This window comes from Melanotaenia boesemani, chromosome 4, assembly GCF_017639745.1.
Source record: "Melanotaenia boesemani isolate fMelBoe1 chromosome 4, fMelBoe1.pri, whole genome shotgun sequence".
Classification (NCBI taxonomy): Eukaryota; Metazoa; Chordata; class Actinopteri; order Atheriniformes; family Melanotaeniidae; genus Melanotaenia; species Melanotaenia boesemani.
In genome coordinates this window covers 27,590,178-27,605,095 of record NC_055685.1, presented here as the reverse complement: position 1 = coordinate 27,605,095, position 14,918 = coordinate 27,590,178, and the positions used below count along the sequence as shown (strand labels likewise).

The window sequence follows — 14,918 nt, the reverse complement described above, 5'->3', positions numbered from 1 at the left end:
GAGTTATGTTACTAACAGACAGACAGACAAAGCAATGCTGCCAAATACATGACCTCCATCTTTGTGTTGAAAGCCAAGGAATAAAAATTAGTTTTCAATGTGTTTTAAAAACAGCCAAAGAAGAAGCCAGTGTGGCACATAAACACAGATCATTGCACAGCCTCGGAGCTGCAGCTGAGATTGATCTATCACCTCTCGATTTGTAATGTAAGAAATAATAAAGGCAGAGGGAGAACAGGGTTTTAAAAAAAAATGAGAAAAGAACTTATCTGAGCTCAGAAATCTTTTATGCATTTCAAAAATAATATTTGCACAGTGATAATCAGAAAATAAGGAATTGTCCATTCATTCATTTCTTTATTAAATTATTTTATAGAAAGATACAAAAATTACCTATATTACCATTAAGGAACAGAACTAATACACAATATTTGTGAAGATATTAGCAATGCTTCCCCCACCTCCACAATGATCCTGCAGCGCTGAACCAAACGAAGCTCACATGTCGCTCTCATGAGTGATTTCACAGCGCCAACGTTTTTACAGACAATGAGCCTGGTAATATCCATGAGCTCACATTACTTTCACTGGACTGTTCTTATAACAGCAGAAATCTCTTTTTGTCCCTAACAACAAACACAGAGTTAACTTCCTACCAGCGTGTCTCCTCTCTCCTGTGGGATATCTTTGTATCTCTTGGCCCGCTTGAAGAATTATGGCTCTAATAACTTTCATTTGAGGCCCCTGAAGCATCAGTAAAATGTTTACTACAAGAAAGCAAAGAGGTTCTTTGGAGAAGCTGTTCGTTACACAGCCTTTGACTCAATTCAGTGTGTATAAATATATCCATTTCATTATAGGAGGCCAGTCAAATATTTGTTTCAGCGGTTTTCCCCCCATATAATGTAAATTGTTGCAAGCTGTTGCACTTGGAAAATGTTTTCTTATAATGCTTTTCTGCCTTCACATAAATCACAACTAAATGTTGCATTCAAATGACTACAGACAGGCAATTTATTCTTGGCTTTCCTCGTCCTCCTCCAGAGAGGCTTGCGGCAAGCGGTTCGCTTCACTTTTTAATAGCGACTGTCATTATTTGTTGACAGTTGTTCATCATCCTCCCCAAATTTATTGTGTTTCCCTGAAAGTATTTCTTTGTTTTCTCAACAGTTATGGCCACTGTCACATGAAGTGAGGGGTGGGAACATGTCGAGAATTAGGCCACTGAGAGGCACATGAACACATGATGTGACATCTTGTGTTTTACGGTGGGGGGGTTCTCATAATAACATTGTACTGCTGGGACTCATGCACCATAGATAAACTCATAAATATCAATAAATGTTTTACAAGAGTTTATTGTCTCATAGTTGGCTTCCATGTTAAGAGTCAGAAAAGACAGTGACAGGTTCATTATCTTTATAAGGGATCATATCTAATGCGTCATGTACAGACAGCCAGATGATCCTCTGATGAAACTGTAAATGGTATTAACAGAAAAGCAGGATTGGGTTGACTGGTGTGACTGGGCTCCACAAGCTCTCAGTGGGAATTTCTGACAGTCCACCCACTGTGTGAGTGGTCATGAGTCACTCCTCTGAGGAATTTTGGGCGATCTGTCAGCAGCGCTAATCAAAATTATTCCTGCAACAATCTTTGTGTGTAGCAGAAAGGCAGCCAGTGGTGTCTTTGTATACTTGTGTACCTCCTTGGTTAAGCAAAAGTGTTGTCACACCTGCTCCTGAAGCCTGACACAGTCTGTATGTTAGGTTGTGGCTGGTGTGCGCACTGAGCAACGGGCAAGTAAAAATAACCTGAACTGTGGAAACTTCATAAGAAAACATTGATTGTGATTACAGATCAAAAAACATAAGATTCCATTAAAATGAGACAAAGGATTTGTAAACATATATGCAACAATGAATGAAACATTGAATTTGAAGATGTATCGTCTAGCTGTAATTGAATTACAGTGTGTTTGGCTGGAAGAAACAAAAGAACGTAATTAAGTCCTCACAAATATTTTGTTAACGTGATAAACATATGTATACAGTCCACAAGAAGTCTTCATAGACACAGAGTGGCAGGAATAAATTAAGCCAAATGTTTACTATTTTGGCTCTGTGTAATTATTACTAATAATCAAGATTCCAATACATACCAGAAAATGAATCACCTGCAGGGTTAAAGCAGATCAGAGCTTTTTGAAAATGGAAGCACTTTCAAATTACAGCTGAAGCTAAAGCACTGAAGAGATTTTACTGCCAAACTCATCTCTTATTTTTATCCATGTGTGGACTTTGAAATTATGTCAGTGATTTTATTTGTTTCTGTTTATTGTATAGAATGAGTGAATGAATTAATTAATGATGGCTGAGGCAACCGAAGATAACCATATCAAGAATTCCAGGTATCATCACACACACATTTTCTCCCCTCAAACTCATTAAACGTTTAACATTTCTGTGTTTTATTGCAGATTGAAGACATTACTTGTTTTTTTTTTCTGAATTACCAGTGAAATATGTTAAATAAATTAATTTGGTTTTTGAGGCTTTGGTTGTAAAATCATTTATGGGAAGCCGAAATGCAGAACCAAATCCCTAAAAACTTGTCAAGGATCAGAAACTCCTTGGGGGGGCTAAGAGATGTTGTCAGTGGTCCCAGGATTTGTAGCCACACCCCTGGTTTTTGGTCTGGATCTGGCAAATGTGTCCCATCCTTCAAAACTGCTGCTTGACTAAAAAAAAAAGAGAGAGAGAGAGAGAGAGAAAAGAAAGAAATTCATGGAGGAGAAGCCTTGGAAATTAGTTGATGGGAAAACTTACAGTGATATGTAATTCTGTTTGGCCATGAATGGTTTGGTTTACATGGGTTCAAACTGAGTTTAGAATTTGTTAACTGCGTTCAGAACAGTTTGTTATTGTCATTTAACAGAGGGGGTGATAGAAATGTAAATCATCTGCTTTTTGGTAAACTACAAAAAAAAAACAATCAAATCTTACTTGGATCACATATCAGTTTCAGGGTTTTTGCAGTCAGAGCAAACATTGGATGATGAAAGAACAAATGCCCTCTGAAACCTAATTTACTTAGTCATTTCTTTTACTTGTGTTCCCCTGATATTTAGAAATATTTTATGACTTCAGAGGCATTATTTTTCTTTTTTTTCTTTTTTATGTTTTATTGAATGTTTTAAATTGGGAGAGAAATGATGGAGAGATCTGATGTGAAGTGAGTAATTCAATTTGAACATTGTGTTCCTTTAATTAAATGACGGCATCCCAAATATGCTTTGTGTGTCAACACTGACACCAGCAGACAGAAATGAAGACACCCAGAGGGTGAGAAGGGAGGTCAGAGTGAACGTCTTCAAAGACTCCCAGAGGCACACAGAGACAGATATAACACAACAATAAGCGGCTTACACACACACCCTAACACACACAGACATAATTGTTTTTCATGCTAAATCAGTAATCATAATTAATTCAGATGAATTATATTTAATAATTAAATTAAACTTAGGTTGTTTGGCTTTTTTATTAATAAGTGGATTAGCAGCATTTACAAGCAATGGCACAATAAGTAACGCCTCTAGATAGTTAATTACAAAATATTACAAGTTACTAAGAGACTTGTGAGATTTTATAAAAAAAAAAAAAAAGAAAATTTTTATTTTTTATTTTTGTGATTTTTGTGATGTTATGCAACAGTATTACATACAACAAGAACAAATGGTTTTATAATATAATAAGCTGAGAAAAGAATCAGCTGTTTAACTATTAAAAACATCATTTAATAGTTGTTTTGAAGAAAAGCACTTTTTTGTTTTCTCATGATATTTAGGAAATGTAGTTTTGAGGGGGGGTCAGAGAATCAGATTAATATTCAGGAACTGACATTGAAACAAGAGAAGTAATGACACAGAGGGAGTGTAAGCTCTATGGAAACTGCTGTGTGGTTTCCTCCTAAAATAATCTGATTTGTAATACAGAAAACAGCAAGACCAATTTATTTTTTAAATTATAATTTGTTTGACATCATGAAATAAAATTTTGAATGTAGCCTCCAGTTATTAGGCATCCAAAGCAAAACTCTTCATGGTTTAGAAAGAGGCAATAAATAGCAGTGATTATAATGAACTATAAGCTATCAAATAACATATTCATCTTTATTCAACCATTAATATCACAGCTGTATTACATTACACAGACACCATCTCTTGTCTTGTCTAAATATCTTTAGAAACCATAATCATTGGAAAACAAATCTTTTGCTAATTTAGTTTGCTTACAGTAACAGTTTGACATTAGCTTTTTTTTTTAACACTCCATTTATATCCAGCACTCAGCTCTTTCTGCTGCATCATGCTCTGCATTTGTCCTGCACATGTTCATTTGCTGATAACTCATCCCGTCCTACCTCTTAGCCAACTGAGTCAAAGATTCAATGGATCATCATTAATCACTCTGTGACCTTCCTCTCAACCAGGCCCATCTAAAGCTCATTCATCCCTATTTGCCACGCAGCTCTGCGGGTCGATAATTGGCAAAGCAAAACACAGATTAAACCCAATTTGGAGGGTTTCAGTTTGAAGCTGAGCAGAGACAGTCAGGCCCAGGCTGAACTGGAGTTCACTACTCTCTGATCCTCTCTGCCTGTCTGGCAGCACTAGGAGGGGACCGTAAAGCCTAAATCAAACCAGTCTGTTCTCCGTTTGTGTTTGCATGTGTGTTTGCGTGTGTGTGTGTGTGTGTGTTGGCGTGTGAGTGTGTGTGTAAAGCATGCAGCATTGCACTTCTCCCTGCAATGGCATCATTAATAGAAACCAACTCTCGGCATTCAAACTTCATTTGTCCCATTAACCTATTCGCTTAGAGTTTAATTGCAGGATATCGTAAAATGATTTGGTCTATGAGTAATGACAATATTTCGACTCGGTAATAGCCAGAACAAAGCAAACTAAAGCTAAGCTAAGCAAAGGCGGTTGTTTTTCCTGCTCACCGCATGTCTGGGCTGCAGCTTTGGGCCATGCCGGTCGGATAATTGTTTACTGGTGAGGTTTTTGTTAAATGAAGGAAACATCATGGCAGGATAACAAAGTAATGACTAATTTCATGGCTATTGAGTCATTTTAAAATAGACTGTGTTGAAGATCAACTTCAAACAGCAAATGTGGCTAATCTGACAGTAAGTATTTGAGGTATGACCAACAAGGTATAATCATCCATGTAAATTAGCTTGTAAAGTTCAGCAAAGAGGTGCAGAGGAACAAAAACTTAATCATAATAAACCCCTCTAAAAACTCATGGTTCAAAATAGACATTTCTTCTGCAGTGGCAGGACATAACCCCTAGGTGGCAGTATCTCTCATGAAAACTGCACCAGCATGAACACTTAATTCCAATTACAAAAGCTTTTCAATTGTGCTTGCTTTTATTTGCTCTGCAGGGCAAAGAAACTAGACAACATGTGGAAGCTCTATAAGTTATGATCAGCTGCTCCATCTCTACCTCATGTCCTTTTAACAGCAGCTTGATAGGATCTGTGAGGCTTGCTGAGCATGTATAGTATTACTCTCATCAAAAGAGACTGAATGGTGGTGAATGGAGGATGATGTGTGTACTCCCTCTTCTTAGTGGAGGCATTTCCAGCTGGCGCCAGGGCAGAGGAAACCCACTGAGACACACAACAACACACACAGACACAGGGGTCAGCTTGGATCCACCCTCCGCCTGCTCCACCTCTTCTGTGCCTCTTGGCCTCCACTGCCTCCTCTTCTTCTGCTCAAACCCTCACCCCCTACTTTCACTTCCCAGGCCCGGCCGCCTCTCATCTGCTCTTCTTCATTTCTGGTTAACCCCCCCCCCCCCCCCCCCCCCCCCCCCCCCCACACACACACAGGCACACACACCCCTCCATTACTTTTAATTAAACTTATTTGATTAAAAAAGCATTGAGATGGAACACTGCCTTACTGAGTGTGAACAACATAACATTTTGCATGAGGAACTTTTAGGAAACATGCTAATGTGATTAATTGTCGGTTTTGAGCAGGAATAGGCAGTTAGGACAAGGATTTACCTTGCATTGAGTCTTTGCCAATGCTAACTGTTTTACTTAATGAAAATGTTTACCTTTCTTTCTATTTAATGTTGATGTATTTTTGTATTGTCACAATTGACTCAAAACCATGACAAAGAATTGGAAGCGATACAGATAGATTTTGTACGTCTGATTCAATAGTGAATCATTTGCAAACGAGCTAATTCTTTCAGAACAGTTAGTGCAGTGGTACAGGTCAGGTACACAGTGACAGGGAGAGATCAGGAGCTGGATTTAAATACAAGTTGGTCTGGAAAAGTGAAGAAATTAGTGAATTGAAAGTGATCTAAAACATTTCTGAAATGTCACTTTATAAGTTCTCATTTTTCATTAAGACAATGACTTTTATTTATTTTTGTTTTCTTGTTTGTTTTTGTGGTACAGTTAATTAAAAAATTTAAAATGTACTGTTTTACTTTAAATACTGTTAATTTAAAAATTAACAGTATTTTTATCAACAAAAATCATGGTTACGTACAAGTCATTCATAATTGCTAAATTAGGCTAAAATAGAAGCTCTGAGTGGTGTTTAATGATCAGTTTGTGAGGCGTAAAAACTGGCTCTTCTAAGAGCGCTGAGCCAAAAGAGCCACATCTATGAAAAGAGCCGGAGTTACCATCACTGTCAGCCAATCAGTGATGCTTGCATGTTTGCACTGATGGACACATGGTGGATGAAGTGTTGGGTCAAACAGACAACTGAAATTAGATGAAAGTGTGTGGAGTAAAGTGGAACATAATTTCCCTCTTTGACCCCCTCAGGAAGTGACTGGGGAGGCCTTTTACACTGGGAACAACCAGAACCAAATTTTCTCAGTATACAACACCCTGACCATGCCTACTGGGCACCTGCAACACAAAACATGATACACGAAGACAAAGAGGCAGCCCAACATCCAACTGTGGCAGGGTTTTACAGTACATCTTGCACTGCAGGTTGTCTACACTGGTATCCGGTTTTGTAGGTATCCTTAATGGTCCTTTAGGGTTAGTCATTTCCTGCAAAACAATAAAAATCCTGTACTCTAATTTTTGCTTTCAGTAAAGTACTTTAAAGTAACTCCTTTCCTGTGAGGCAGCTGGATTTTCACCAAAATTCTTCTTGCCAAGCTCAGTCTACACTATGTGGCCCCATACATGCAGCTACAAACTTGTTTTAGGTCTTAATGACATGGGGCCACCTTAGGAGGTTGGTGGTGCAGTCCTGCAGGTTTTTAATGTATCCCTGCTCCAACACACCTTACTGAAGATATATATAGCCAACAACCTATGGAGTTCTGTACAATGGCTCACTAATAAAGTGTGTTGGAGCAAGGATACAATGAAAACCTGAAGGACGGTGGCTTTACTAGGTCCGAATTGAGTAGCCCTGGTGTAGATGATATGTTATCAGTGAGTCTGCATCTAACCTTAGTAATAAATACTGCAATACCAGAGAACAGTTCTGGAATCTATTCTTGGTGAAAAACATGTTTTTGCACTTCCTCTGACTAATTTTGGTGACAGTTTGATTTACCAACAGGTTTGTCTCACTTGCTATGATCAGCTTACTTTTACTGATGACATATGGCCAAAAACAGATGGTTTATCCAAATACCAGCCAAGTATTTTTTGTGCTTACTCTCTTCTGAATGCCGACTCTGCACCGAGTTGTTAAACAGAAGGCACCTAAGCTGGATGTCCCAATCAACTGCAGTAGCAAGTAAAGTTGTTTAAATTCTTCCTTGCTGCTTCCAATCATTGCAAACGCCATTTTCCAACTACATTTAAATACCATAATTTTTAACTTTTTCTTTTAACGTGGGGTCGCATCAAGGCAATTGTCCATATATGTAATGTAATTCTAGATAAAAAATTGATTTACTGAATAAAAAGAATGAGGTTAAGATGTGGTTGATCCTATGATCATGGCTGAGAAGCTGTGGTGTTATAGATGGTATTTAACTCGAGCTTACTCAAGCATGGTGCAGTAACTAGTTGGCTCTACCCTTTGCTGTTGTCAATATTGAGATGACATATGGTGAAAATAAAGTATATTTTGGTTTGATTTTGAGTACTGTTTCAATAGAAATATTTTGATTTAACTCTTTTTTTATAGACACGAAATTGGCCTCAATTTTCCCATTTAACTATAATAATTCCAGAAGTTATATTATTTATTTATTGTAAAAGTAAATGTTATCTTTGAAATTGGTCCAAAACTTCACTTGTAGCTTTTTGATCAGTTCTGGCCCTGTAACTCTCTGTCCCCTGCACCTACAACTAGCCCTCTTTTATTGTATTTTTCTTTCAAATGAAAACTTGAGACTGTAGGCTGTAATACAAAGAAAAAGATGAAGACGCTGCTTACATCACCACAAAAGTCTTCAGTATGCGAGTTAGATCGGGTCTCAGAGGAATGTGATTCTGGTGGAATGGTAACAGCTAAATGGCTCTTGGCATAATTTGCTTCAAAATCATTGTGGGGATCATAGAGTAAGGGGTGGGGGGTTTGGTGGGGAGGAACTCCAAACTTTGAACGGTCAGGACAAATAAAAAGCCAATCTGCTATTTTATTGCACGGATCTGTTGATGCTATAAAGCAGGAAAGTGGGCTTGGAGGCCTTTACGTGACTACTTGGCTGATTTTACATGATTTTCCTCCGGCCTTGAATGTAAGCCTTTTTGGCACAGCTTTCTATGCCTTGACCAAGCATGGGATCTGTAAATGCCTTAATAAATATTTTTTAGCACTTTATTTAATTCCATGCCGTGAGCCAACAGCATTTAAAGCATGTCACCCAGTAACAGTGGAGAGAAAAAAAAGCTTTATGGCAAAACAGCGTGTAATGCAGATTTAATTAACAGGCTAAACATGGCCTCACACACACACGCAAAACACACATCAAGACGTGCATTAACTTTAGCACACATTGCTGTACGTTAATGATTTCAAAGTGACACACACACAAACTTCAAGCCACACATCCCTGGGTTTGCAGCGATGGTGTGAAAATATGTGAGTGCAAATGAGATGCAGACAGGCTCACAGCAGTGAACCCAGAAAACAGAAAGAAGCAGAGGATGTGGCTTAGCTTTGAATTGCTAAACTACAGTTTGAGGAGAGAGGAATCATACTTTGAATTCTATGCATACTGAGCATCTTTAAGCAACAGAGTGTAAAAGCAGAGGCACATGCTTCTTCAGTCTTGATCATGGGCATATAAAAAATGTCCTATTAAAACATGTGCATTTGGTTATTTTTCATGTTTAGCTTAAATACTTGGAATTTGGGGTGGGGAAACATTATAGTCCTTAATTTACATAAAAATAGTGCAGTACTGTAGAAGAGCAGATAAACAACAAAGCTGAGTCATGAAGCAGTTAGGATGGTTTTGTGATCAATTCATTTGTATATAGAAGGAAAACAAAAGTAAATGCTGGGTTTATCTAATCTGGAAAGTTTCAGGGAAGGAGCAAGAAAAGTTTCACTAGCTGATACAGACGTGCAGAATTATATTTCAAGGCATATTACAGTATCTCGGTGGTTGAGTTTGAAACCTTCTGGGAATCACACATTAGAAAAAGATATCACCAGTTAGCATGATCCAGTATTTAAAGTGCCCCAAACCTCACTCCACGTCGACTTTTGGGCATTTTGACTTTTGTCTATACTCAGTATCATAACACTGAGGCGGTTTTCGGTTGCATAGAATAGAAATACTTTATTAATCCCTTTGGAGAGTCCTCAGGGAAATTTGGTGAAATTTACTAGCTCTATGGATCATGTTGTTATGCATATACTGCCATCTATTATGTTTCTACTTGACATAATGAAGTGATTATGCATCTGAAAGGGTTATAACAGATTTACAGTGTAAAAAGAAAGAGTTGTAATGACATGAGCTGCTTTCCACTCCCATATTTGTGAGTGTTTGTTAGTTGCTCAAAAACTAAACTTCCAAGTGGAATAAACCCTCATTAATAAAGCTTTGCTTATCCTACTATTCAGAGTCAAATTTTTTTGTCATGAAAAATGTCTAAGTGTCAAAATAAGTAAATAAAAAAGGGTCATATTTGCAGGGAATCTGATTTTGGCTCATCAGCTTTTTTGTACTTTTCAGATCTCACATAAAGTTACTGCAAACTACAAGTCCATCCACTTGTAGTTTGCAGGAATCTCAGCAAATATCAATGTAGTGTATCAGATTCAGTAATCTCCTCAAACATATGGATCAATGTGGTTTATCTTGCTTTCCGATATGACTGAATTTCTCTCAATGTCCCTTTTCATTCTGTTTTTCAGGCTCCATTTCTCCACTTCTCTATCACATTTTGAACCCATTTGAACTTAATTGCCAAGTTAAACTAAAGCTGACCAAGCAATAATGGTGTTAGATAATAGAAGATTTCCCCTAAAGATAGCTCTCCACGTACCAGCATGCAACTTTGCATGACATATGTTGACATTTTGTAGTAACCCTGTAATTTTTTTGTTAATTGTCAGAAAGTGTTTGGTGCTGTGAAACAAAGTCAGTGAGTTTGTTAGATGTAGTTTTGGAAAATCTTTCTCTTTAAAATGGCTCGGTGTGGTCAAACTCATGCAAAAAAATGATGCAGAAAAACACAGAATATTGAATATTTTATTGTGTATGCCACTGTTAGTCATTTGAATACATATTAAAATGCATTTTACTGCAAAAAATTTTGCCAATATTTTCCACACTAACATGGTAAAGCATCCTGCAACCATCATGTTACCTGCTCAGGAAACTGCACGGGTACCCTCTGCATTGAAAACCCGTACAGCAGGCTCCTGACAAAGCATCGATATGTGATAAATTAGAGGGATAATTTATCTTGAATGTTAACTTATTATAGCTAAATAATCTTTTTTGTTTGTTTTTTTAGCTAAATAATCTTTAAGTATGAATTAATTTAAATAATAATGGATAAAAAACGCCTAATAAAGATTTTCTGTGAAATCCAACATTGAAAGTTTCAATCACTGCTTAAATCCTTAATTAATGTTTAATTAAAGGGAAGGCCTGGCTGTGAAAAAGACAATCAACACTTCAGTCCTTTGTCTGTGAAGGTTCTGATTCATCCAAATCATGGTATCCAACATAGGTTGAGTCTGATCAATTGGACTGGATTTTGTTTCTTCAAGACATTTCGCTCTCATCCAGAAGAGCCTTTTCAGTTCTGATGAAAAGTAGTATGTGAAACCACTGATGGTTTCGCGTTTACGACTGTAAAAGATATGGACAATATAAGACCTCAGCTGAGTCACAACTCTTAACCACAGTCGTTGACTCTATAACGTCTGTGGTTTCATAGACTACTTAGGGGGAAATCTACCACTATTTCCACCAGAAATGAAGAAGATCTTCTGGATTAAGAGTAAAATTTCTTTAAGAAACTACACTCAGTCCATCTGAGCGACATCTGAGCAGATGAGTCTGATACTTGTTAATGGGGCATCAATTGCATCTGTTTGAAAAATGAACAACACACAATTTTCTGCCTTGTCTTTCCTCTACAAAACATTTAGGTTTGCAAAAACAACTTTTCCATGAAGAGGTTGTTAAATAATGCACAGATAAATAAAGAATACTGTGAACACTTTTAGATCAAGCATTTTAAGCACTACTTCCATCTACTGCGAGATAAAAGCTGCGACTTTATATATTCATATACATTCATTTAAGGACCTTTATGATATCCTTCTGTAATTCTTAAACTTTACATTTGCAAGGGCATTACCAAAGACATACTAAGAAACAACAAAAAAAACAGGGTTGGAGCATGATTGCTTATTGTTTACAATTAGCTTACATAAAGTACACTAAAATACAGCAATATCCCAATCTAGGTTTTGTCTGTAATAATACATGAAAAGTCACATCTATACTTATAGTAAACAGATCACTTTATAATGCAAAATTAGAGTGACCAAATAAGGAAATATACAATGGATTCATAAAGTATCCAGACCCCTGTACTTGATGCACATTTAGTTGTGTTACAGATTTAACACTGTTTAAATTAACTTTGTGGTAATTAACTATAAATGCAACATCCCTATTATTTGAAAATGCAGACAAACACTTAAAAATGCACTTTTCTCTGATTCCAATAGCGCAATACTGGAACTTGCAGGCGGCAGGTAAAACGATGTGAAATCGACTTACCTCAGCAAAATGAGCTGTAAATACATTCCTCTATGATTTCTTACATTCAGCCCTAAAACTAATGAAGAGAAAGCAAGACGTCAAAGCTGATTAATGAAGATAAACCTGCAGCATTGTCATTAAAAACTTGTTACCTTCACTTCTCACTTTGGTTTCTCGCCTTCTCTCTTTTGTTTCACCTCCAACTTACTCAGACAAGTGTGTAATATTGTACAGTGTATGCATGCACACGCAACACATGAATGAAAATATGCATGAACTACATATGTGCTCATACATGTAAGTGTGTACAGATTTACATGAGTGGGAGTATACGGTGTATGCAGATGGCAGTCTTTAGTCATGACTGAGTAACATTCCTGCTTCTAACCACAACTCACCACACGCACTCACACACACCCACACACACACACACACACATGCATTCCTTCACTACTTATCTGAGCTGTCAGTCAAACTTTAAAGTTTTTAAAGTTCTGGCACAAGCAATAATTTAGTGGACTATCTGGTGGGAAACTAGAAAATCTTAAATACACTCACACACACACACACACACACACACACACACACACACACACACACACACACACACACACACACACACACACACACACACACACGCAGTGACAAAACCATATCTAACATTCCCTCTTTTTTTTGCTCTTTTGCCTACATTTTTGCTACACCCTTCACTCCTCTTCTTCCAGCACTCCTTTCAGTGGCTTGCTGGACTCCTCAGTCTCCTTCAGTGTGCTGATGACTGGTAACCATGGAGATGGCAGCTCAGGCTCAGTCCTCTTGACCTGGTTGAGGTGGCTGAGAGCAGCGTACAGACCGGTGTTGGTGCTGCTGTGAATACCCGGCTCCTGCTGCTCTGTGTAGTACATCTCCAGAGCTGCAGGGGTGCAGTGCTTCTCCTGTTACAGCAAATAGAAAAGACCCATTTGTAGCAGTTTTAGTGATTCATGGACTGACCATAAACAACACTGCAACATCCTGAGTAAATGTAGACCACAGATTTACACCTAATATTGTTTTATAATACATTCTTGTTTTTTAGTGTGTTTGTTTTGAAATCAAATCAGATATTTAACCTTTTGGGCCATGTGCCAGTTTTTAAGGCATCTGCTTAAAAATTGCATACCCATAAGGAAATTAGTGTTTTTTGAAGCCACGAGGTCTATTTAAATACTTTTGGAGTCATAATAAAAGAAAAACTGGCAAGGTTAGTTTAGATGTGTAAATATCAGAATATGGGTTATTAGTGAAGAATAAATGAAAATGGCACACAGTTCAAATAAAAAAAGTTCCAGGCATGGGGTTTAAGTACTTCAGTGATCAATATGAATATTTTTGCAAAAGCCAACAAATAAAATGAAGCACAACACAACACAGAAAAACAGATGTTTGGCACAGTTTGGTACCATTTGTTCTCAAATTAGGGAAATTAGGGAACCTCAGGTTTTAAAAAGTTAAACTAAAAAAAAACGTTTCAGGATATAAATCCTAACAGAACAGTATTAGTTAATTTCTTTCAAGTCTATCTAAATTTAATTGCTGATACGAATGAACTGTTAACAGGAGACCAAGTGAGAGGAAACATGTTTACTTCCAAAGTACAGCAAATGAGCTGGACAGAGTTGATGGGACTGGAAATTTCTGAGCTGCTCACTGAACTAATTCTCTTCCTGTCATATGTTGCTGGCACCAGAAATGGTCCAAACCATTTTGTAAAAATAGCTAATGTGTCTGTTTTTTCTAACAGATTCTATTCAACATGTTTTCTGACTTTATGCCAGTGTTGAGGTAATAAATATTAATTCCACAAGCATGGGCCTTCTCCTGTATGTAACATCTTGTAACATTTAATTAGTGACCTATGATACAATCACATGTTGATGAACATTTTGCAAAATGAATCTTATGAGATGTAATACAACATGGAAATTAGGTCTCAGTCATGTATAGATTGCACATAATCACCACATCCATGTGCAAGCAGTTTTGAGGTGGTTTTTCCAAATAAATCACTAAATGTCAATTGCAGAATGCTGAATTTTAGTTGTGATTTTGCTGTTCAGTTGTTAGAATAAATAGTAATAAATGGTATTTTAAAAGAAATAGATTGAGGAAATTCAGAAAGTTTATGTACAATCTACATCAGTATAAAAATGCTGTAAAGATCATTATTTAAAAACAAGCCAATGAAGATGCAGTGGAAAGATTTTAAGGCATTAAAATTGATAAGTGGGGAAAAAAGTAAGATATGTTAATGTAATGGTGATCTTTTCTTGAATGCTCTTTATAGCAGATATTTTTTTTAACAAGATCAAGGATGCTGAAATACATTTTGCTCTCCATATCTGAAAATTAGCCAGTCCATTTAGGCCACACTTGAGAAAAAGGCATCACAACCTTCACAACATCTTCAAACCTACATGTACTTGCTATTAAAGGAACTGGAAGATCATATGAGATAATGCTCTTAAAGCACAGCGGCAACCCTTTATCTTCTTTTTATGTCTTTGACAACACATTTACAGGAGGAAAAAAAACTAACATACAAAAAAACTTCAAAAGCATTGCTACAAGGTCCTCTCCTCCCCCCTTCCCATCCTTGCTTTCCCCCCCTCACTG

At 37.1% G+C, this 14,918-nt stretch overlaps 1 protein-coding gene across 2 annotated transcripts in view; it reads right to left on the bottom strand.

The window, feature by feature from the left end:
• The window catches only part of caly (calcyon neuron-specific vesicular protein), a 30,472-nt gene that overhangs the window by 8,080 nt on the left and 7,474 nt on the right, over nucleotides 1-14,918 (bottom strand). Inside the window, exon 5 of one of the 2 annotated variants that reach the window (XR_006009958.1) lies at nucleotides 12,675-13,198. Coding sequence is in view for 1 of the 2 variants with exons in the window: in XM_041982247.1 (XP_041838181.1) it covers nucleotides 12,971-13,198 (228 nt within the window). In the remaining variant the exon portion in view is untranslated. Of the gene's footprint in view, nucleotides 1-10,716; nucleotides 13,199-14,918 lie in introns of those variants that run through there. The other variant, XM_041982247.1, reaches the window with a different exon arrangement.